This window comes from Arvicanthis niloticus, chromosome 1 (assembly GCF_011762505.2).
Source record: "Arvicanthis niloticus isolate mArvNil1 chromosome 1, mArvNil1.pat.X, whole genome shotgun sequence".
Taxonomy (NCBI): domain Eukaryota; kingdom Metazoa; phylum Chordata; class Mammalia; order Rodentia; family Muridae; genus Arvicanthis; species Arvicanthis niloticus.
Window position 1 is genome coordinate 85,052,849 of NC_047658.1, and position 14,931 is coordinate 85,067,779.

Below are 14,931 nucleotides of genomic sequence, written 5' to 3' on the forward strand. Positions count from 1 at the left end.
CACTGTAGCTCCAGCTCCAGGGGATCTGATCACCTCCTCTCGCCTCCAAGGCACTGCACTCATGTGCACATAAAACATACATACATAGCATATTCCAAGTCAGCCAGGGCTTCATAGTGAGGTTCTATCTTTAAATGGGGAGGGGGGCTGATTAGGTAGATTTCATCATTTTTTCCATGTTTTTGAAATCTTAATCCCACAACAATAAAATAAAATTTTTGAAGGAGAAAATACAGGTAAGACGGTGAGGCAGAACTGTGGTCACTACAGAAGCCAGCACAGACTCTGGGGGATGGAGTTCTCAGGCCTCTGGAAACACCTGATCCTCCTTCACTGTACCTCCTCACACAAACTCTCTAGAAGCTGTCAAGTGCCTGTGGACAATTCATTCCAGAAGGCAAACATCCTCCTTCTCTCTTACTGGAATACTTTAACATCCCATAGCAGCTGAGTAGCATCTGAGATGGGGGATGGTGGATAGGGGCACCCTGAGTCCCTGGTGCCATGGTAACCTCATCTCTTGAGGAAATGGTTGAATTAGCCATAAGCCACATTGGCCTGATGGCAGTGCCAGCACCTGATATTAACAATTAGCTGGAGGAACTGACCGCAGAGAAAATTCAAAGCCAGCCTGGCTCACCTGGTGAGACTTGGTCTCAGAATATATATATATTATATAAACAAAAATGTAAAAGGGCTGTGGAATAGAACTCCATGGCAGAGCACTTTCCCAGGATGGGTAAGGCCATGGACTTGAGCCCAGTGCCGATAGGGAAGTAAAGGTCACAGGTTTGCATCTTTCTTGAGACTCATTGTCAGGTTCGTTTGGCACGGGCTGCACTGTGGATAAAAATCAAGTTAAATTGAACTAAATTAAAAGATAAAAAGGTATGCAGTCTTGTTTATGGACTTGACAGTGGTCCAAGCCTACCTTCTCTTATAGGCACAAATAGATTCGATTGTCCTTAAGGCAATGTATGCGTGCATAAAAAAATGTATACAATGTATAAAATATATACGATGCATACAGCATCAGTCCATATCGTCTCCTTTATGCTTTGATCCTGAAGATTCCAGCTCTACTGTATACCATTACAGCACCTCTTGCTGCCGTTTGAACAGAAGCCCAGAGGGAAATTTTCCCCAGTTAGTAGAGTGGAGGAGGAGGGGATCTTGACATTCACAGTCACTGTCCTGGTCACCGTGAGCATGGAGAGGCTGTCTTGTGGGAGCAGAGTGGGAAACTAACGCTCAAGGAGAAACATGTTTCCACAGTCTGAGTCAATGAGAGAAGAATAGCAGTCTTGGCTCAGGCTTCTCCACCTGTCACCCTCTCATGCCAGCCTGCTTACCAGCATGCCTCCATGACAAATTTCTGTTTCTCTAATTCTCCAGGATGGCTACTTCTCACACCGACCCAAAGAGAAAGTTCGGACCGACAGCAATAATGAGAACTCAGTCCCCAAGGACTTTGAGAATGTGGACAACAGCAATTTCGCACCCAGGACCCAGAAGCAAAAGCACCAGCCAGAGTTGGCAAAGAAGCCCCCCAGCAGACAGAAAGAGCGTTTGCAGAGAAAGCTGGATGCCCAGGACAAAGGACAAGGGCAGTCAGTCCTGGGGAAAGGCCCCAAGGAGGTGCTGCCTCCTCGGGAAAAAGCCACAGGCAACGGTAGCCAAGGGAAAGATCTCTCAAGACACAACTATGCCAGGAAGAGTGGTGGTGGTGGGTCCCCCGAAACCAAGTCTGACCAGGCCCCCAAGTGTGACATCTCTGGCAAGGAGGCCATCTCAGCACTGACCCGCGCTAAGTCCAAGCACTGCCGCCAGGAGATTGCAGAAACCTACTGTCGCCACAAGCTGGGGCTGCTGATGCCAGAGAAGGTGACTCGATTCTGTCCCCTGGAAGGTAAGTCCATTTCTTCTGTCTCTGGCCCTATCCCTCTGCCTTCTCAGGCCCTCTGAATATAGCCACACTGTACCTGAAATTTTGACCACAAGATCTAGTTTGTCTGGGACCTCTGAACTCCTGCTGTCTGCTATAAGACAAGTTTTACCAAATCACATGACATATGTTAGTGTATTTACTGTTCCCTTTAGCAGAGATGTCCAACTTTGACATTGTGATATGATCTCAGTGTCTACAAGTGTATTGTGCTATGTTCATAGCTATCTGGAATCCACAGGCTACAGAAATCAGAAAAAAAAAAAAACTAGACTCTGTCAGACCTTGGCTTTTTACTTAAGCAATATTGTACAGCCCTGGCATTGCATAAAAAACTATAAGTCACCCAGAGATTATCTGAAGCATAGAGGAGGATGTGCAGGATATAAGCAAACACATACTATTTCATAAAAGAGACAGGACACTGTTGGATATGCATATTGTAGGATCTGGTACCCAAATCCCCATGGATCCTAAAGGACACCTCGTCATGGCTCTAAGTATCCACACAGTTTATTAGATGGGTTGTAGCCCCAAACTCCAAATGTCCCAAGGAAAGATGGGAAAGGAAGACTTAGCATAGCCTTTACACGTTCCCTCTTAGTCAAGTTCAGCATGACTTTTTGAGCTTGTAGCAGCAAATGTGTATCTGTGCAACACTTCCTGTTCAATAGACAGATTTAAAAAGAAAGATCCTCCTTTCCCAAGCCTCTGTGTGGTCCAGCTGGTTCCTGTCTGTGTTCTTGATTGCACTTGGCACGCTGTGTGCAGCAATAATTAAGTAGAATGCAATGTTTCCAAGAGCTGTTCTTAGCCAGTGCCAGGCAGGGGCATTTTGGAAGTCTGAACCAAGATAATATGGCTCCTGTCACACTTCGAGCTTGCATGCTTGCTCCATGAGGCCAAGTAGCAAATCTGTCATTGGGTTGTATATCTTTATCACAGATCTTAGAGCAAATACACAAACATCAGTGCACTTGCTTAGGTTCCAGTGCATTCAGACTGCTTTTCAGCTTCCAAGAGGCTTCCATCCTGACCATCTAATTTAACATAGAAATCCCATGAAATCAAAACTACGTGCAATACATCTGTCCCATGAAATGTCGTAGTTCAGTCTGGTCCACCTTAAATGTGCTCAGAAAGTTTCTAAACCTACAGTTGGTCAAAGGCAACAAAAACAAAGCTTACATTAAGACAATGTGTTGACTGCACTATGTAAGTTATTAAATGCTGCAGTGAAAGGGGGAAGCAGGATGATGTCAGGATGGGTTTTTGTTCCCAACATCAGAATTCAGGATGACGAGTCTGAGTCCCCTTCCACAAGTTTGTTAGTCTTCAGGAGGCAAACGGATTTTCACTTCAGCTTGAGTTATACAAACCCCAAAGAACTTTAGCTGCCTGAGAGGTATGCCCCCTTCTTCTCAGTATATAGTCTGAGGGAGAAGGGAGGTTGTCAGCTGAGGAACAGGGAGCCTGTGGCAATGATGTGAACATAGGTGCCAGGGTAGGGTGCCTGCATTTGCATTTTGGACTTCCTCTGCACAAGCTGTGAGACTTGCGACAAGTTGCCTGCCCTCTCTGTGCTTTGGTGTTGTATTTATTCATCTCAGAGGGTTTAAAGACTACACAGTTAAGCAAATGCACAGGTCAGTGATGCACATTACACAGATATTTTTGCCTTACAGCTTATCCACGACAATCCACCAGCACATAGCAGAGTTTCCAGTGCTTCTCCTGGGTCATACTGAGATGTCTGCTAGCTACTGAGCCCACTGGGGCTGCCTGCAGGGTTGGCTGTCTCTGCCTTGGTGAAGGTGGCATGCCCTCCCAGGACCTCCAAACTGGTTAATGGAGTTGGCATTTAAGACACATGGCTCACCAGCCCCACGATGCTTTAATTTCCTGCACCGTGGCCTCCCCTTTGCAGTAAATTTACTGTGAATAGACTAATTGCAAAATAACTCTAATTGGGTAGTTATCAATGAACAACTTCCCGTGAAACAGAATGGCTTACAATTAATAGCATTTAAGCCATAAACTATTCTTCTGCGAAAAGCAGGGATGTAATTACGCCCCACAGGGAGATTGCCTTCCCTTCTGGAAACCATGACACCCGGAATTCCCTCTGCTCTGGGGGGATTGGCTTTGGCCTAGTGGTCCTTTTTTGTCTCCTGCGAAATGAGGAAAAGAGGCACAGTAGAGGGAACACTTGACATCAGACAGTATAGGAACATCACTGTTCCTCCCCACACAGAGGCACTCACTGGGCCTCACCAAGACCGTAGCCACTGAAGGTCAGTTCCTCAGTGCCTCTGGACAGGTCCAGAGGAAAGGAAATTTATTTTCTATGTTGACTTTTGTGAGGGGCTCTGCTCCTGTGGCCCCTCTACTTTGCCTGTCCCTCAGCCTCATCCCCACTCAGCCCTGAGGAAGCTCTGGAGAAGGTTTGCTCTCTACAGAGCTATTCTTGCTTTTCTGACCTTTGCTTTCTGCCTCCTGTGGAGAATAATCTTGAAAGAAGTGAATAGAAGACTTCCTCCATTCTATTTGAGGACAACTGTCACCTGCTTGCACATTTACAAGGGCAAAAGACTCCTGTGGACTGTCCACCAAGGAACATGCAAAGAGAGAAATTCTTGGGGGGTTTATGGAAAGACCGACCCCTAAGTTTGACCTCAGAAGAAGGTGTCTCCAGATGCCGAGCAAACCCTTCCTCCCTAAGATAGGACACTCACTGCAGTCACAAAGTTGTCACACACACATACTCATGCAAGTGCACATGTGCATATACATGTTTACATGTAAGAGAACATACAAATATATACATGCATGCAAACATACATATACACACATGCTCATACAGACATATACACACATGAAATTGTATTTCAATTCACATATACACATGCATGCAAACACACATACAAACACATGCTTATGCAGACATACACACACATGAAATTATATTTGAATTCTCATATGTAGGTATGCGCACATGCACACCCATACATATGCACATACACACACACGTGCTCATACACAACACTCAAAGGGTTGCATGGAGTACCTGTCCACCCTTTGGTCTCTAGAACCACCTTAGGAACCCCACATCACTCTGACTGAACCTCCATGTGTCCTATGGTCTATTAACTCCTGGAGGGCAACAGTCAAGGACATCTTGAGCTGGAAAAAAAAAGAAATGTGGTTTTTAAATCCAGATATGGGAAAGTCTAGGACTGAAGCCACGCCCCTGACTTTACCTCAATCCCAAATCACCTAGGGACTCAGTCTCAGACCCTTGTGGTGGAGATGGCTTGGTAAAGCACAGAGCTCATGGCATGGAGGCCAGAAAGCAAAGAGGCAAAGCCTGAGCTAGGGGCAAAACCTTCTTCTTCTTTTTAATCCTTCTTGGTCTGAAGCTGACAGGATGGCACCACCCACAGTAGGGGATTGCCTTTCCCTCTAAGCTAATCCCACCTAGAAATGCCACCACAAACACACACAGAAACTACTTCTCCTAAGGGCCTTTCAGTCCAATCACGCTGGCTATAGGCCAAGCCAGCATGTCTGTGTCTCAAGGAGCTATGGCCAGCAGTCCTCCAGGTCTCCCATCTGGAAGTGTCCCACCTGGACAGTTCTGAGACTTTTCTAAGGCCCTTAAAACTGAGCAGAAAGCCAGCCAGCTTTCTAGAACACTAACATTAAAAGTGACCCTTCTACCTCCTTCCCACCTCTGCTACCTCCTCATCTTTCCCCAGAGATGTCCAGTTCCTGCCCCTGCTGGAGAGTTAAACTTATCTGTAGTGTAGAGTGAAAAATTATAAAGGCCATCTTATCAAATATGTATAAATTTTTCGCCTTAGACCTTGGGCAGAAAAGCACCTGCCAGCAGGTTTGGGTCCATCTAATTAGTTACAGCGGAGGGGGGAGTTACAGTACAAAGGCCTGTTAAGAACATCCCAGAAACTGACTGGCCAAGGGAAGAACTACACCCTGCCCCATGGTACGGCCTACTAGTGTTCAAAAAAGGTAAAACAACCAATCCTGTGCACCCGCGCGAAAGTTCGATTTTTCCCTACCCCGCCCATATATAAGCGCTATGCCCCTGAGCCACGAGGTCAGTCCCTCTATCCCCTATGTGAGATATGGGGATATGGGCTGGCCCAGAGCTCTGATATATTAAACCACCTCATGTATTTTACAGCAAGACGGTCTCTCGTGTGTCCTTTGGGTGCGTGTTATCCTGAGACTTAAGTGGACCCCTTTTTGGGGAGTCCCGGACCTTTCAGTAGCATGTGTTGGTCTCTGAGTGATGTTCCTGAAAACTAAGCTGAAGAGCCTGTACAGAAAGAGGAAAGCATCCACATAGGAGGCAGGGCACGCAGGAAGCCTTTCCTGCTTGTGGTCAGGCACATCTTCTGGAAACTTCCCTTATGAGTAAGCACTCCCCAAGCCAAGTGTATTTTGAAACAAGAGGATCATGGCTAGACAGAGTTTTTCTTGTGTGCTCACAATGACCTCTATAGACCAAGGGATTGAGAACAGGCTTCTCACTCTGCACTTGTGAGCTGCAGCTTGAAGCAGTTCTGCCTAGAGAGAGCCTGACTAATCGGCTTCCCTTTTGTTCAAGTCAGGAAGGGGATTTTGGAAAAGGATAAAGCTCCTGCATGGCTGGGAGGCAGTGCAAGCCGGGTGCTTAACTGGCCTAGAGCACATGGGTGCCTGTCTCCTCTTCGCTGGCTACCACGCCCCATAGCACAACAACTCTCCCTCCCCCAGGTAACCATGGAGACACTAGCATCTGGGACCCTTTTGCCGGGAATGTCACAGGCAGTTTGAGAATACTACTAATTTGGGTTGTATAGTTGGCAAGCTTCTTTTTTCACAAATTTGAACAAAACTGTTGCTTTCTTCTAGCACCTGGCGCCAGGCTTGATGTTCATCAAGTATCTGTTGCTATTGAGTGGTTTGAGATAAGAGAATGAAAGAAATTCTACCTCACATCCTCTGGCTTTTTCTCAACCCTGGGGAGAGTGTAGGGTACCCGAAGAATGCCGTGCAAACTCATCTTGAACAAGAACATTGACCTCTTCCCCCAGAATACTTCAATGTTACCTATTTCACTAAGTCGAAGGATGCATGGAACACTGTGCAGACCATGTCTCTTAGCTGTGACAAACGTGCCTGAACAACACACCTTAGAGGAGGAAAGGTGTCTGGGCTCTGTTTCAGAGGTTGTGGTCCCTAGTCACTTGGCTCCATTGTTTTGTGGCTGTGGCAAGACAGGGTAGAGCATCGGAGCAGGTGTGAATAGCGTTGTGCTGTAGAGCAGAGCTGCTCGCCCATGGCAACAAGAATGCAAAGTCTGAAAGGAAGGGACTGGGGACCAGATACATTCACCCTTCAGGGCCATGGCTCCAGTGACCCACTCCTTCCAAATAGGCTTTGTCTTCTAGTTCCCATCACTTCCTAACAACACCACCAAAGATGCATCCATCCATGGATTAACTAGGGCAGAGCCCTCCTGAGCCTGTCACTTTCAGAAAGTCAGGACTTTCTGAACACAGACAGAACTGTAGACCAAGCACATGAGCCTTTTAGAAGAATGTTCCATATCCAGTCCCCAACAAGCACCTATCACAGATTAAACAGGGTGCCAGATGGGTGATGTGGTGAATGAGAGAAACACAGCTGATCTCATGGCACACACATTACAGGGTGGGGATGGGAGACAGCAGAGAAGGTGCTGGCTATTGCCCACCTGGCATCAAGCAGGGTAGAGGGAAGGACTGTGAGTCTGACAGGAGTGTCTCCAGGGGAGACAGGTAGAGAAATGGTCTTTGGATATAAATTCAGTCTTTCTTGGAAGCACTTGCTAAGAATGTTAACACTCTCCAGGAAGAATGGCTTACATTCTTGAGCAGGTTGAGTACATTGATGGACTCAGTTTATGTGTACTTAGCAGTTACCACATTCCAGGTAACAGTGCTAGAATAAGATCCATTCAAGGCAGTTGGAGATAGCTGCCTTCATAGAGTTTCTGTTCTAGGAGAAGCTGGCTATTGTCAAATACATAGAACCAGACTCCTCATAACCAGGAAAACAGATTTGCACCTGTAGGCCCAATAACAGATCACCCCTTGACTGGTGGTTGATGATTTTGGAAGCTTTCAGGGAGGAAGCTTTTCTGTGTGTCTGCAGCAGAGCCTTTGGCAAGCCTAAATTTTGCTTAGGATGGCAATTCAAATAAGACAGTCTAGGGGTGAGGATTAGGAACAGGCCTGTAATCTCAGCACTCCAGAAGCACTCCAGAGGTGGAGGTAGGAAGACAGAAGTTCATGGTCATCCTTGGATACATGGTGCATTTGAAACCAGTCTGTCTGTAAACAAACACATAGATTGACATAAATTAAGCAGACTAAATTTAAAAATTCAAAACCTGAAATGTTCTAAGATACAACATTTGTTGTTGTTTTTCTGAGACAAAGTATTACTCTGTAGCCCAGGCTGGCCTGAAACTCTGTGATTCTTCTGTTTCAGCTTCCTAAGTGCAGAGCTTACCAGCGTGAGCCGTGGTACCCAGTTCTGCCCAATTTTGAGCACAGCCAACTTGACCCCTCAAGAGGAAAATGCCAAATTTGAGGTTGTGAGACACAGTATTCAAAATGCAGGCACTCTCAAAATAGCATATAAAATTACCCTCACATATATGTGTAAGTTATACATGCAATGTAAATAATCATACATCAAATCCATGTTTAGGCTTGAATCCCATCCACAAGCCGTCTCATTATGTATAGGAAAAAATTCGAGTATAAAAAAAACCTGAAATCTGAGCCTTTCTGGTCACAAACTTCATGATCAAGAGGTCCAGAACCTGTGATCACACTTAGCAGTCCTCCAAGGATGGCTAATTGCCAAGGATGATACTTAGCAAGTGAGTTGTGTTAACTCAATGACTCCTGCCAACTCTGTTATCCCAGAAATTTGGGCACATGGAGAGAGATGACTGGCCACGATCACACCGTTAACAAGTAGCAGAGTCAGGATTCAGTGGCTGGGGATTCAATGGCCAGAGGCTCAATCATATGCTTTGCCACCTACAAAAGCCAGAGTGTTCTGCCTGTGGTGCCTCTCAGCTGCTGCAAGAGGCTCACACTGTCAGGCAGTTCACTTACTGCTGGAGGGGGACGGATCCCAGTGGAGACCCCCTGACTGGTCTTCGAAGTTAGCTGGTCGCTTTAGATAAGGAACAGACTGTATGGTTGCTCTGTTTCTCTGTCACTTTCTGGTCACCCAGTGTATTTGCATTAGTGTGACATGACAAAGCAATAATTTTTCATTGTATCCTTCAGTCACCCATGAGAGATTGGATTTAGGTCACAATTTATTACCCCGTGGAATTTAATCCAATTTTTAACACCATGTCAGCCACTTCAGTATTAGAGCTTTTTTAATGGCTGTGAAATTTATACAATGATAAAGTAATTTAAAACATATGTAGGAAGAGCATTGGGACAAATTGATGTGTATAGAACCCTACAGTAAAAACTGAGTAGGAGATAAACATGGAAAATGGTGATTGATTACAGGATGGTGGGAATTGTATCTGTCCCACTGATCAGCTTCTAATGGCAAAAATTAGTAAACTAATTCGTTCTTCACAATTTTGAGGAGAGTTTCTGTTGCCCTAAATCAAGATTGAGGCTGAGTCACAAAGCACAAATTAATAGCTCACCTCCGAGTGCTGTGTGCCTCAACTCAGAAACAGGCCAGAGTGACTGGGAGGCTGCCAACAGCCTGCCTCAGGGGACCTTTCTGCCACCAAAGTGGGAAGACAACAGGAGGGATGGCAGAATCTCTCCTTGTTCATTTAGAGTATGAGCATGTGCATTTGTGTATGTGTGTGCACATGCATGCATGTGGTGTGTGTGCACACTGGTGTGTGTGTGAGTGTGGGGGTGTACTTGAGAGTGTGTGCATGCGCACAAGTGCCTGTGTATGTGTGTATGTGATATATGTATGCCTGTTGGGGAACACCAGGTGCCCTGCTCTCTGCCTCATGTCTTACTTCACAAGGTTTTTCACTGAGCCTGGGCTTAGGCTGCCAAGTGATCTTCCTCTCTTTGCCCAACCCTCCACCCTGGGGTTGTACACAACTATGCTTGGCTTTTTATGTGAGTTCTGGAGATCTGCAATTAGAGCTTCGTGCTAACTGCCCTTTCTCACTAAGCCAGCTTGTACTCAGTTTTAGAAAGTTGCCTGCTTTCTCCTGTTTCCCAAAGATAAACACAGTTAGTGCCGTTCTGAAGGCACAAAAGCAACACCTCTTTGCTGCCTACCGTGGGTGACAGGTAACTCGGGCACAGGTCTGAGTCCCCCAGGATGTTGTGTTAGTTACTTTCATGTTGATATGACAAGAGCCTGAAAACAACTCAGGGGACACAGGAAGCACAATACAAGCTCTGCCCACTGAATTCCAGAGGGGTGTTGTTTGCTGGTGTTTGCTGCTTGGGGCTTTGTTTGTTTCTCCTCAATGGGTATGGATTTCAGGTTTGCTAGATGGATATGTTTTAGAAATTGATGGTACAGTGCTGAATATACTTGACACTCCCAAATTACAAGCCTGGAAATGGTTTGAGAGTAGTTTTTGCATTGTACGGATTGTCAGAGGGTGATTTTGCAGTTAGGCCTTCTGCACAGATGCTTTGTTTCACTTAGGCTCCTGGACCAGCCTGATAGGATGCTCCAGTAAGAACTGGTAACTCTTTCCAGAGGTAACCTTTGCTCACCTTCATTTTAGGGTAGTAGGGGGTTATTGCTGGGTATTGAGCAGAACAACAGAAAAATCAGATTTATATTTACAAAGGGGATTGACAGTTTCTGAAAAAAAAAAAAAAAACTAGCTAGTAAATATTTCAGATGTAGACAGACCTGATAATTCTACCTTAACTACTCATCTGTATATGGAAAGGACTGGGTCTGGCTGTGCCCTAATAGATAGCTGTTTACAAAACAGACAGACAGGATTTGGCCCAAGGTTTTTCTGTGTGCATTTCTGTTTTAAGACAAACTGTGCCTTTGTGTCGTTAAGGCAGTGGCAGACTAAGAAGAGAATTTGCAGAAGGGAAGATATTTACCTACCCCCCCCCATCAGTGTCTCCACCACCACCCCCCAGTCAAACTTGTTCTGACCTAAAAGTTAGGAGGAACCTGTGCAGGCTGCAGGCATCCCCTCAGGTCTGCAGCTTAGATGTTGCCTCTCCTGCTCCTCATCCACTCCTAGAAAAGCTCTCAGGATGGAGCCCCTGCAAGGTGACCTGAAGGCTCAAAGGAGCCAGAGCAGCCAAGGCCAGGCATGAAAGAACTTGGTCGAGCTCCTGAGACTGGCTAGACTGCACTGTTTGTTTCTGAACTTTATTAGCATTGCAGCGGGGGACCAAGAGAATTTAGAGGCACTGCTGCCAGTGCTTTCAAAGTCTAGACCTCAAAGGACAATTAACCTGCTTATCCAGCCCCCCTCCCTTCCTTGTTTATGGCTGTGAACACAGGAAATGCAGTGTTGGGTACATGGACTGCTATCAAGGAATTTAACTGTAATTTAAAAGGCTCTATGGGAAGGACCCCAGTGGCTGATTAAGAATGCATTTGTAGAGTAATAAAGACTCAGGCAGCTCAGTGGAGCTCAGCCTCCAGACTTATTTATGAATCTGGAATCTTGTCAAGTTCCTTGGGGGAAGGGGTCTACACAGGGGTTGTCTGGCTCCAAATGTTTTGGACCAGATCCTTGCAGATGGAGAAATGGCCCTGCCTTTCTTCGTCCTTGGGATCATGGAGTTAAATGTCACTTCCACCAGGGACTAGAAGCAGAAGCAAGGGTATACTAGTTTGGCCTCCCTCTGCCTCATTTTTTCCATCTGTGAGATGGGACTAATAATAGCCTCCTCTCTTGCATGTTCTGTCAAATGGTGGATACAGAGCACTCTGGGATAGGTGAGTTGCTCATTTAGTATGGCCATCCTGTCACAGATTTCACCTTTAGTGCTGTTATGCTCTTCTGGGGAGCCCAGGTGACTGCTGATGGCTGGCTCAAACTTAAGTCTGAGCAAACTGGAAGAGTCAGTTCTCATTTTGGTACGCCCCACTCAGCAACCTCTGTAGCCAAGGCCCAGCATCTCCTGTGGCTGTCATATGCCTTCTAACCCATCCTTTCACATCTGGCTGCTGTATCTATCCATTCTCTCCACACAAACAACTTCATGTTACTCCTAGAGCATTCTCCTTTGATCTGCCCTGCAACATTTTGCTGCGTTTTCCTGACAGCCCACTGAAGGGAGACCTCTTCTCTGAGTCCACACCCTAGTGGTGCTTGTGGTCTTGGGTTGATCACCCCCACACCTCCAGCCTCCTCACTTCCCTCCCCTCCAGGGCTCAGTTAGTCCTGGCCCTCTCCTGCATGCCCTAGAGAAAGCAGACTTAGGCTGGAGCCTTCTCCATGTCTGTCCTGCTGAGCTCATGTGGTGTCTTCAGCTTCCTCAGGGACACTTACACTTTTTCTTTTAATTAAAAAGAAAATACTGCGTGTGTGCGCGTGTGTGGGGTGGGGGTCGGAGAACAACGTACAGTTTTCTCTTTCTACCATGTGGATTTGGAGAGTTGAACTTATGTCATCAGGCTTGACCTGAGCCACCCTGTCACCTACTCCTCTTTTGTAGCATTTACCACAGTTTGAAATAGACACAGGTTTGAGGGATCACTCATGTGGCATCTCTTTTTCAAATTAGACCATAATATTCATGATACTGTTCTTGTTTTCTTCTTACTCTGCCTGATGCAAAATAGATATACAAAATGGATACGTGGATGAAGGGATCGGTGGATGGGTAGGTGGGTGAATACATGGATAAATGAGTGGAGGAATGGAAGGGTGAATGGATGAGTAGACAAATAAATGCAGGATGGATGGATGGATGGATGGATGGATGGATGGATGGTGGGTAAGCAGATGAGCATGTAGATGGATGGTAGATGAATGGAGTAATAGATGAAGGAATCCAGGAATGTGAAAGTGGGATGAGCCCCTTGGGTATCTTGTAGACAATGCAGTAGTCTTTGCAAGAGTTCTAAAAGAACTGAGCACTCGTGATCAAGGAAAAGAGAGGAGCAAGTGCTGCCACCTTAGTATGCAAGGAGAAGTATGTCAGAAAGAGGAGAGGACCCCAGGGTCCTGTGTGGTCCTACGGAGCTCAGAACTCAGGTGTGATGGGTGTTCTCTATAACTTGGCTAGATTTAACATTGGCTTGGCACACCTTTCTCAATGTATCTGTGAAAGTGTCTGGACAGCATTAAGGGAGAACAGAAGATCCACCTACCGTATAGGGATACCATCCCATGAAATGAAGACTTGAATAGAATAAAAGTGGGGGACAGTCAGATGAACACAGCTATTCCCACTTCTTTCTATTTAGTGGATGCCATGATATAAACTTCTCTGCCTCTCCTTACCCACCGAGAATGGACTGAACTCTCCAGAGCCATGAGGAAATGACAACCTTCTTTTTAAAGTTGTTTCTGTTATGTACTTTCTGAGACAATAAGGAAAGTTACCAATGTGCTGCAAAGATAATCTGGAGTGCTCCCCCAACCCCAGTGGGATGAGGGAGATGAACCCCTGAGTATGCAGCCTGAGATGAGCGGCACCTCGGCAGCTATTTGTGGCCTCAGGCCTAGGATCGTCCGGAACATGGTGGTTCTGTAACTATAAGACAGAATGGGTGCCATCTCAGGTGGCCAAAGACACCAGCCCTGGCACCCATGAGACAGCAGCATGGGAGATGGCTCTGCCAATCTTTCACTCTGTCTCCACAAGGTTGGGTTTAGCCCAGACCATCCCACCATCCACGTGAGCCTGGTAGAAATGAGACTCTAATGCTTAGACTATCCAAAGGCTTTATATGTTTGGTAATGCTCAATAACAAGATGCCCACACAATCAGAGGTGTAACCCAATACCCAACCTAGATATATCAACTAACTTTGACTGCTAGAGATGCAAGAAACCTCCACGTCCGAAGCCATGTCCCCCCCCCTCTCTCTCTCTCTCTCTCTCTCTCTCTCTCTCTCTCTCTCTTCTCTCTCTTTCCTCTTTCTCTCTCTCTCTCTCTCTCTCTCTCTCTCTCTCTCTCTCTCTTCCTCTTTCTCTTTCTCTCTCTCTCTCTCTCTCTCTCTCTTTTCCTCTTTTCTCTCTCTCTCTCTCTCTCTCTCTCTCTCTCTCTCTTTTCCTCTTTCTCTCTCTCCCTCTCTCACTCTCTTGCTCTCTCATCCTCTGTCTCCTAGCTCCTCCTCTTCCTTCTCCTCTTCCTCTCCTTATTCCTCCTTTTCCTCTCTTCCTCTCCTTACTCCTCCCACCTTAGCTCCTCCCAACTTACAGAGAAAATATGCCACTGCATTTACCTATAGTCATAGGAAATTTACAGATGGTCAGGTTCAAATGAAGGCATTAAAATGGCCCTTGATGTAACATGACTGTTCTCATGAAAGGAGAACATTTGTACCCAAAGGCTAAAAACACAGCAGGAAGCTTGAGGAAAGAGACAGAGATGAGCCTCTAGATACCAAGGGACACAATGGTGGTTCTCAGCCACCATCAGGTAGAAGAAATGCCCTCAGTAAATGCACATTCACAGCCCTCAGGAGAGGCTCACCTGCCCCATCCCCAATCTCAGGTAGCCAGTCTCTAAGAGCCAGTGGGTTCTGTCATCATTGGAAGCCTTTATTCGGTTGGAGGAGCTCCCGAGATCAATAGAGTGGACATCACCACTTCATCATCCAGTGGCATTTCAAACTCATACCAGCTGTTCAGACACTCCCCATCTACCAAGCCCAGCATTCTTATTATAACCTCCACCATATTTTATGATACAAACACCCACAGGTATCTCCAACAGTGGCATCAGCCAAGCCCAGGTGCTCATCAACCTCAGGGA

The 14,931-nt window shown here is 46.2% G+C and overlaps 1 protein-coding gene across 1 annotated transcript in view; it reads left to right on the forward strand.

Annotated features, from left to right (window-relative positions):
• The window catches only part of Xylt1 (xylosyltransferase 1), a 289,608-nt gene that overhangs the window by 166,458 nt on the left and 108,219 nt on the right, over nt 1–14,931 (forward strand). Inside the window, exon 3 of the mRNA XM_034505312.2 lies at nt 1,396–1,909. Within this exon, the coding sequence (XP_034361203.1) occupies nt 1,396–1,909 (514 nt within the window). The remainder of the gene's footprint in view (nt 1–1,395; nt 1,910–14,931) is intronic.